The following is a 10,568-nucleotide window of genomic DNA, read 5'->3' as shown; positions in this document are numbered from 1 at the left end:
AGATTTGCACTACGTTAGGCCCAATTCTCATGCGTGCGAGAGCCACTTCTTATTATGCTATTTAACATCCACAAGAGAGGTTTAGTATATAAACCTTTTGAAAGTTCAATGCAAAAGTAATGTGGGACTTGGAACTTTTGAAATATCACTATTTTTCCAACATGATTGTTAATATTATTAATTCTGACACACTCATTCCCTCATGCAATAATTTGTTTGAACTTGAAGCCTAAACAATGTAGAGGCTCATCTACCATATGTTTAAATTCAACTTTCTTTTTATATATTATCAGAAAAATTAAATTGAGCGCGACAATGATGCGCTAGACCATTTGGTAGAGGATGTTAAATAATAAAACATCTCAAAAGAGGTGTTTCACAATAATAAAAGATGAGTCTCTACCTTAGTTGTACCGTGGAAGAACCACTGTAAAATTTGGACAAACCTCAATGCAATTTAGTGCAGATTTGCGTTCCAAGATTAATAGAGCCACATGCAAAGTACGCATTCATATCCTAAATGTTATGAAGTACAACAATACTAAAAAATATATGATACAGATAGAGAGGAAATTTTACTCATAAACTGATTTTTCCCTGTCAGTCACGGTTCAGAACAAATTTTTCTTTCAAACTTCTATATGTAATATTGTGAATCTCAAAAAACATGAAGTTTGTTATAATCATCCCTTTTAAAATAAACTTACCACGTGAAACTTAAGAAAGAGAGAACTGAAGTCATATTCTTCTAACGTATTAAGCCAATTTTAAGACCATTAATTCTATAACGGTGCATAAAATATACAAAAGAAACTTTTTAAATGAATTAAAATGAAACCGAAACTCATGTGTTAAAACTTAAAACCCATTAATCCATTTAAGTATGACGGAAAAGTAGATGTCATTATTCCAACATATATATGTGCTTAATTTCAAGTCTTAAAGCTACTTTTTAAAATAGGTGCGTTTTTTTTTTAATAAGCAAAACTTGTATTAAAATGAGGTACAAGGGGTACCCCAACCCTTAATACAACAAGAAAGAAACAGTAATAGAGTACCAAAAACAAAGGGAAAAAGCTAAACCAGCAAAAGAGAGCAGCAGTTAAAATAGGTGCGTGCTTCACATTCTAAGCATATCGAATTTTTTTGGTTAACACCAATACAAGAGTATTAGATTCTCTGGATGAGGCGTAGGGTGGAATTGTTGTTTAAAGCTGGGTTTTGCAGAGTTACGTGTGTGATAATTAAGTTAGTTCTTCTTTATTGTTTCTAAAGATAATTGATGATGTGTCAATTTTGTATCACACGGTTAAATGTTGAATAATTTAACAGTACCATAACAAACGATTCTTCAACGTGCTCGTTACGATACCACAACACTTGTGTGGGTATGATACACGAAAAGGTTGTGGACCAATCAAATCCTCCGTATTTAAAAAGAAAAAAATGAAAATATAAATTATTTTTGTTGTGGACCAATCACATCCTTCATGTATGATACATTGTGGGTATCATAGAAACCACCTTCTTCAATCCATGAAAAAATATAAGTTGATGGTTGTCAGGGAGATTCCCCTAATGTACCTACTTGGGAATAAGTCTTATGATATATACACACATCTCCACTTCTTTTCCACCTCCATTCTATTTATTTCTCTCATTTTTATCAATCAAATCACATATCACATCTTTACTTTCTCTCTCCTTTCTTCCTATCTCTCTCTTCTTCCACCTCTCCACGCCTCAAAAGTGAGGTGTGAAAATATAATTATCCGTCATTAAGTCTCAATTAGTTATCATAGTATGTCAGTAATGTCTTATCCGATAATCTAAATGTGTATCCTCTCCATTTTACCACTTCTATTAGCATATTTAAAATTAATTGTATAATTCTTTAGAAATATATGTAGAATCGTATAAAATATATTAATGTAAGTGCACACTCAATCGGTATACATCACTAGAGAGATAAAAAGAGAGAAGAGAGTGATAAACGTAATATATTGATATTATTAACAAGAAAAGATGAGTAAACATCCTATAGTCTAACTCTAAGATACCTTATGAGTCATATCATAGCTGGTGTCCACGAGCTTGTGCATAATTGATAGCTAAGAATAATTACATGTAGGATTATTCTTGAATTATATTCTCATACGAGAGCCAACAATTTCAAAGCAATGGATGGATGGTGGAACTGAAAATATGTTATAATTAACCTAATCATGATTTACGTAGTTTAATTTCCTGTATTTGGGGTAAGTTTAATTTATTATCGGTGTAGGTGTTTAATTGAGGGACTTTTTTTTTTGAGAAAAAATAGATTATTATATTAATAATATGGATAAATCATGAGAACAATCATCTCATGTAGATGGGTTGAAGAGAATATTAAAATGTAACATGGATCCCAATCTCAGGTAAAGTAGCAAAAAGCCTTAACAACCCCTAAACTATTTTGGTGTCTCAGAAGACTTATGCAGAGCCTCATTAAAACCCCCTTAAAAAAAATCCAGTGGGAAAAACCCCAAGGGGAAAAAAGAGTACTCACACAAAAGCCAACAAACAAAAAATAGTCTATTCTCCTAAGCTTCAAGTACACATCATGACCTGAAGCTCATCAACAAGAGAAAACCAGTATAGGAGCATTATAATATTTCTCCATACCTCAACACATATGCATATGCTTTGACAAAGGCACCTCTTCATGATTTCTTTGATGCACCATTCGTGAACCATGCTCCATGGGAAGCCTTCTAAGCATCACATCTCATTATTCCACCCTTCCTTCTAGTGCCCTCCCTGATGAAAAAAGTACCCCATTGTGTCTGCACTCCTATCCCTTCAAGCAATGACAGAATTATTCAAATAATACAGGTCTTTTCGAGCATTGGCGCCACGGTTGGCCATGAACCATTTGCTTCCCTATAAATATGCCTAACCAGAAAATATAAATATGCATAACCACGGAAATTCCTTCACATCTCTTCATTTTACATTTTAAATATTTTTAAATTCAAATTTTATATTGCAGTAAAATTTGATGGATTTTAATTAAATGATAGTGTAAAACTTTTTGAGGGCATATAGTAATGAGACTCTTTATTGAGAGGTAAACTAAAGAATTAATACTGAATTAAATGATGAGCGATTGTCAACCACATATTCTCTAAGGTGATATTTTAATTATCATAATTAATTTGTTCTTTATATTTTTTTTAGTTAAGAATCGTTCTCCAATTAATTAAGAGAATCGCTTCATGTCACGAAAGTGAAACTAAACGAAGAGCTGGCTCTCACTTAATTAGTTAAATCCTCCTAAATAATACTCCCTATGTCACCTTATATAATCATTTTTACTAAATTCTCTAGGATTAAGAAAAGTATCACATATAATTAAGCGCACCCAATGGGTCTGCTAGGGCTTCTCACGGAAAGCAACGACACGCCGCCAATCACCGATGTAGACCGACACTAGTGACACACAATCCGTCAACGTAAGGGGATCACCGTCGCCATAATCTTTGACGGTTGTTGGTCCACGTTTTTTTCCTTTCTGCACTAGCTTTCGTTTCTATTGCTGCTGAAACTTTCTATTTCACGACATAACCTTCTCTTGCACTGCTTCCTGCAACAACAACAATGGCCGACATGGCGCTTGACGAGATGATTCCAGATTTTGAATTGGAGGGCGACGAGATAGTGGCGCTGGACGTTGGGGAAACATCGATTGACCTAAGCCTGGGAGTCGACGTCTGGTTGGTGGCTAAGGTCCTGGCGCCGCAAAAGGTCGAGCCGAGGGTATTCCACAACGTGATGAAGTGCTTCTTGGAGTCCCATAACTGTCACGAGATCTACAACGTGGGTCCAAATCTCTTCTCTATCAGGTTTGGTTCGGCAAAAGACAGAGAGCTGGTCCTTCGTGGGGGGCCTTGGTTTTTCAGTAGGCAATTGATTGCTTTGAATGTGTTTGATATCACCATGAACCAAGAATCCATTCCTATATCACGAGTTCCATTCGGGATCCAAGTTCATGGCCTACCATACACACACAAAATGGAAAAAATGGCACGAGCCCTAGGAGACAACTTTGGTGGTTTCATTGACTGGGATAGGTATGAAGCTAATCGCTACGGGGTTTGCTTACGGATCAGGGCATGGCTGAATATTGACGCTCGTCTTCGTCGGGGGAAGATGATTACAACAAAAGGGAAGCCACCCATAAAAGTGGCTTTCAAGTATAAGAAGCTTATCACCTTCTGTTACCGGTGTGGTAAGCTTGACCATGGCATCAAGGATTGTGAGGCTCCGAGGGATGGCGCTGCCAATAAGTTTGGGAGTTGGATGAGGGCTGAAGGAGAGGGGGAGAGACCGCATGGTAGTCGTCGTGATGACGGCCCGTACGACGGCGAGTATGATCAGCTTGAACAACATGAGCGTGAGGACGAGTCCCTTTCAGAGGGGGCATGTGAAGAATCTACTAAGCTTGATGAATGAAGTGGGGGTGGTACAGCTCAGAGTGGGAACGAGAACAACCTTCCTAAGGACCATGGCGGAAAATCCAGTGAAGACAGGCTCATGGGAAGGCCAAGGAACATGACTCGCGTGGCAAGGGGGCCTTGCACAAGGTGGCCAAGAGGACAGAGACAACAAGTGGTGGAAAAAATAGGGAATTCTCATTCAATAGTCCAGCCTATTTGTACAAACCAAGGGGGAGAAATACAAAAAATAATAATTGTGGTGTGGTAATCCGAGATGGCCCAGGGACGGGAGCAAAACGTGGTGGCATCACTCCTATGAAAAGGCCTGGCGGGTCTTCTTCCATACTAGGGCCTGGTGGCTCGGGCATATCACCCCCCTTGAAGAAAAAGAACACAGATAATGGATCGGGATTGACGGAGACTACAAATGAGTAGTCCCGCCCACCTCAATGAAGATCCTATCGTGGAACTGTCGTGGGCTTTGGAACCTACTGACAGTACGGGCTCTTAAAAAGCTCATCCACTCCAAAGATCCCGATGTGGTTTTCCTTACAGAGACTAAGTTGTATTCAGGAGAAGCTCTCTAGCATAGAGGATTGGGTGGACTCTATAACATCTTCTCGGTCCAATGTGCAGGGCGATGGCGGTCAAGGGCGGGTGGTTTGTGCATGTGGTGGCTTAGTGAGTTATAGTTGGAGATTGTTAATGCTTCACTGAATCATATTTTGTGTACAATTTTTCATCCTGAGGACCAGAGACTCATGTCTGTTCTTGGGGTTTATGGTTTCTCGGAGGAACGACTCAGAAGAGAAACATGGAATTTTGTTAAAAATATATTGCTGAATGGCATAACTTGTTTATGTATTGGGGATTTCAATGATATCCTCTCCCCGACAGATAAACTGGGAGGGGACCCGCCTGATACTAGGCATATTCAGTGGGTATCTAGTATGTGCAGGGACTTGGGCCTTCATGAGTTGGATTTCACAGGAGAACGCTTTACTTGGAAAAAACAACAAAACTGATCCAGGGACTATTCTTGAGAGGATTGATTACGCTTTGGTTAATGGTGCTTGGGATGACATGTGGCCGACTACTTCTGTCACACATTTCCAAGGCATCAATCCGATCATAGTCCTATTCTTTTGTCCTGTGGCAATCAGAGAAGGCGGAAAGAGCTGAAGCGAACTCGTATGTTTCGTTTTGAGGAGATGTGGCTAAGGGAAGGGGATGAGTGTGCGGAAGTGGTGACTGAGACTTGGTGTAATGGTGGGGAGAATGAGATTTCCAGGTTGTCATGTTTGAGTAGTGCGCTGGATGGGTGGGGAAGAGCAAAGTTTGGAGATCTCCCGAGGAAAATCTCCGACCAGAGGGCTTTACTGGATGATCTTCAGAAGTTCAAACCGAGAAAGTGAAATTGGCGGCAACTGAGGCAGGAAAAGAGCTAGATTCCTTGCTGGAACAGGAAGAGATTTGGGGGGGATAGAGGTCTAGGGCATCTTGGCTGAAGCATGGTGACCAGAGAAGGAAGAGAAATATGATTGAACTCATAAGAGATGATAGAGGCAGAAAATATGAGGATGATACAAATATTTCTAGTGTCCTGATGGACTATTTTACTAACATGTTTGCCACTTCACACCCTTCGGGGGTGGAGGAAGCTACTTCTCTTGTTGCAGGTCGTGTCACCCCCTCTCATCTGGGAATCTTGGAGGAACCTTTCAAGGGAGGAAGTCGAGGAGGCTCTCTTCCAGATGCACCCAACTAAAGCACCAGGAGTAGATGGGCTTCCTGCACTTTTTTGCCAGCATTTTTTGCATGTTATCAGGGATGAAGTAGCAGAGTTCTGTTTGTAGATTCTGAGGGGGGAGATTTCCCCAGGTATGATTAATCATACTCTATTGGTTCTTATTCCAAAAATTAAGAAAGCTGAGCATGCTACGCAATTTAGTCCAATACGTTTGTGTAATGTCATCTTTAAGATTGTCACTAAGACAATAGCTAATATAATCAAACAGATTTTGCCTGATTTAATTTGTGAAAGCCAGAGTGCTTTTGTTCCGGGGCGATTGATAACTGATAATGCACTGATTGCTTATGAATGTTTCCATTTTATTAAGAAGAGAATTAGTGGCCGCAATGACACTATGGCGCTTAAATTGGACATGTCCAAAGCGTATGACCGGATTGAATGGTCTTTTCTTGAGTCAGTGTTACAAAAGATGGGTTTCCCGGTGTGTTGGGTTAATCTCATTATGAGTTGTGTGACATCAGTGTCTTTATGTATTTTATTGAATGGTAACCCTCAGCCGAGCTTTGCTCCTCAGAGGGGGCTTAGACAAGGTGACCCTTTGTCTCCATATTTATTTATCCTTTGTGGTGAGGTATTTTCTGCCATGATAGAAAAATCGGTGGCCTCTGGTGACATAAGTGGTATTAAAATTAGTCGGCATGCGCCTGTTATATCTCACTTGCTTTTTGCAGATGACAATGTGTTGTTTGCACGAGCGACAATGGAAGAGGCCCAATGTTTGAAGAACATTTTTGGCGCCTTTGAGCAGGCTTCAGGTCAGATGATCAATTTTGACAAGTCCAAGTTTTCAGTGAGCCGAAATGTGCATGATACTCGTTTTAATGAGCTTAAGGAGTTGTTGGAAGTAAAGGCGGTTGAAAGCTATGACAAGTACTTGAGTGTTCCGACTATCATTGGTAAGTCTAAGACTCAAGTATCTAATTTTGTCAAAGATCAAGTATGGAAAAAGCTTAAAGGTTGGAAGGAAAAGTTCTTATCGAGGGCAGGCCGGGAGGTTCTTATTAAATCTGTGGTTCAGGCCATACCTTCCTATGTCATGTCTTGTTTTGTTTTACCTGACGGTTTTCATATTGATCATATGATCTCTAAATTTTATTGGGGCGGAGATCCAACTCGCCGTAGTATGCATTGGACAAAATGGGAGAACCTATGTAAGAACAAAGAGCAAGGTGGCCTAGGGTTCAGAGACTTTAAGGCATTCAACATGGCCCTTGTGGGAAAGAACTGGTGGCGTATCTATACTCGTCCTAAGAGCTTATTGGCTCGTGTTTTTAAAGTTGTGTACTTTAACAGTTGCACTATGAGGGAGGCTAAGAAGGGGTATCGCCCAAGCTACACATAGACTAGTATTTTGAAGACTAGCTTAATTTTTGAGCGAGGAGGTATGTGGAAAATTGGAGATGGTACCCAAGTTAACATTTGTTCTGAAAATTGGGTGCCGGGAAGAGGGCCTTTGATTTATAGCCAGGATTTGTTTGTTAAGCTAAACCTCTCAAAGGTGTCTATGCTCATTAACCATGATGGTCATTGTTGGAGGAGAGATTTGATTGAACTTGTATTCAATCCAGGCACAACAACTAACATTCTCTCTATTCCCTTAAGCATGCATGGCGGCTGTGATGTGTTCCACTGGCCGGGTACTAGCGATGGTCAATACACAACCAAGGAGGGCTATAGTTTTTTGAGGAAGTTGCTGGCCCGTGATGAAGCTTCTTCATCCACCATGCTTACTCTAGCTCCAAAGTTTTGGAAAAAATTCTGGGCTTCCCGTGCTTTACCTCGCTGCAAGGAGACTTGTTGGAGAGCTTTGTCGGGTTATTTGTCGTTGAAGGAGCGGTTATTCAGATGTCGCGTTGATGTGGATCCTAGCTGCAGCTTTTGTGCAGCGGAGTTGGAAGAGGAGGACCATTTGTTTCTGCATTGTCCAGCAGTGAAGCAGGTTTGGTTTGCGTCCCAACTAGCTGTTCGGGTGGACCTTTTCTCGTCCTTCATTGAGTTTTGGCTAGCAGCGGTGGAGCTTGATGATGATGATGCGGTAGCCACGATTCAGTCCACAATTTATGCACTATGGGAGGCACAAAACAGCATCTGTTTCCAGCAGCGTGAGTTCGTGGTGGCCGGGGTTCTTCAACGCGTGAGGAGCTCGATGGAGGAGGCTATTGTGCGTGACCATGATCGAGGGCCTATGACAGCCTTGCCCGCGAGGTGGAAGAAACCAGCACCAGGTACCATTAAATGCAACTTTGATGCTTCTTTTCATGATCGGGGTCCTTCTGGTTTGGGTATGGTGGCTCGGAATAGCGATGGGGAGGTAATGGTTGCGGCTTGCTCTCTTCCTATCACTACCCTTTCCCCCCTCTTGGCTGAGGCGATGAGCATGAGATGGACCATGCAATTGGCAATTAATTTAGGATTCCGCCGGATTTACTTAGAGATGGACCATGCAATTCAGGAAGGGCGTTCATATCTGAGTTCGATTATCCATGATTGTCGTTTATTACTTTCTGCTTTTGATTATGTTAGTGTTTCTATTGTTAGACGCACGAGCAACACTGTTGCAGATTTTATGGCTAGGAACGCTGAAACCTATGCTAATTTAGTATGGGTGGAGGAGGTCCATGTAGCCGCTTTTCATTTGGTTATTTCTGATGTAATGACTCAATTGCCGGTTCGCGCTTAATAGTATTTCAATTTAATTTCAAAAAAGAAAAGTTATTAGTGAGTTCAAAAAAAAAGTTATTAGTAGCAATAAATTTGTAAACTCGCTTTTCATCCAAGAAGCTGATGGGTTTAGGGGAGGTATTTGGGTGTTGAAAAGTGTTGCGGTTCAAATTAATAGTAGGCTCCTGGACCAACACTTCCAAGCTATTTCCTTTGAGATATGGAGGGACAATCTGGCCTGGACGTGTACTGCTGTGTATGCCTCCCCGAACGTTGTGGCAAGAGATGGCCTATGGCAACATCTATTTGACCTGAGAAGTTGAATTTCCCAACCTTGGCTCCTTCTTGGTGACTTTAATGAGGTCCTTCTTGCCTCAGAAGTCCGGGGAGGGGATTTTCACCATGCCAGAGCAGCAAAGTTTGGACGTACGATGGATGAGTGTCGGTTGGTGGACCTAGGCACAGGCGGAGCGAATTTCACCTGGTTCAGGAAGCTGCATAATAGGCTCATCTTATCCAAGCGCCTTGACCGCGCCGTCTGTGATGTTGATTAGAGATTGTCGTTTCCGAATGGGTGTGTGGAAGCTCTAGCTCGAATCCACTCAGATCATGCTCCCTTGATGGTGCACTGCGGGGACGTGCAGCAAAATCCAGGCCCAAGACCTTTCAAGTTTATAGCTGCTTGGACGGAGCACCCGGAGTATAATGGCCTGGTGAAAAATGCTTGGCGCGGTGGAGATGAGGATATTACCAGAAACCTGCAAAGAGTTCGCACTGAATCCCTCTCTTTTAATTCCAACGTATTTGGCAACATTCATCGCAGGAAAAGAAGAGTTGAGGCTCGGCTAAAGGGAATCCAACGAGAACTAGGGAAGAAGGTTACCTCTGATATAGTGCAGTTTGAAGTGGAACTGCAGAAAGAGTACCGGAGTGTCCTCAAGCAAGAGGAGATATTGTGGTATCAAAAGGCTCGTGACAATAGAGTTCGACTAGGGGATCGGAACACCTCTTATTTCCATGCTCAAGCTGTCATCAAGGGTAAGAGAAAACACGTCCAACGTCTCAAGCTTGGGGATGGTGAGTGGAGTGATGATGCTGCCTTGATCAGAGATGAAGTCCAAGGTTACTTTCAATCCCTTTTTGCAGCGGACCCAGCAGCTGGTAGCTCAGCGTTTCCCCATAGGGTCTTTCCCCAACTTTCCATGGCGGCACAAGAAGTATTGGACCTTCCAGTGGAAAAAGAGGAGGTGAGAATGACACTTATGTCAATGAAGTCCTATACAGCTCCTGGGGAAGATGGCTTCCAGCCTTTTTTCTACAAAAAATATTGGGAGTATGTTGGTGAGGATCTTTGGAACCTTGTGAAGAATGCGTTTACCACTGACACAGTGGAGACTTCTCTCATGAAGACAATGGTGGCCTTGATTCCAAAAGTGGATAATCCAACCATCGTGAAAGATTTTCGTCGTATTAGTTTATGCAACGTGACATATAAGCTAATTATAAAAGTGTTGGTTAATAGAATGAGGCCCTTCCTTAATCAACTGATAGGCCCCATGCAAAGTAGTTTCCTCCCAAGAAGGGGAACAATGGACAATGCGTTTGTTGCTCAA

At 41.4% G+C, this 10,568-nt stretch overlaps 1 protein-coding gene across 1 annotated transcript; it reads left to right on the top strand.

Annotated features, from left to right (window-relative positions):
* The first annotated feature begins 7,678 nt into the window (after positions 1-7,678).
* Positions 7,679-8,974, top strand: LOC130719055 (uncharacterized). Its single transcript, XM_057569703.1, has one exon. It carries the CDS (start codon positions 7,679-7,681, stop codon positions 8,972-8,974), a length of 1,296 nt encoding a protein of 431 aa, XP_057425686.1.
* The last annotated feature ends 1,594 nt before the right edge of the window (positions 8,975-10,568 follow it).

The sequence above is a fragment of the Lotus japonicus genome, chromosome 5 (assembly GCF_012489685.1).
Source record: "Lotus japonicus ecotype B-129 chromosome 5, LjGifu_v1.2".
In the NCBI taxonomy this organism is placed as follows: Eukaryota; Viridiplantae; Streptophyta; class Magnoliopsida; order Fabales; family Fabaceae; genus Lotus; species Lotus japonicus.
This window is presented reverse-complemented; position numbering and strand designations above follow the sequence as displayed.

Coding starts and splice junctions, on each gene's coding strand:
- LOC130719055 (XM_057569703.1), top strand. CDS start 7,679: ATGTGGAAAATTGGAGATGGTACCCAAGTTAACATTTGTTCTGAAAAT.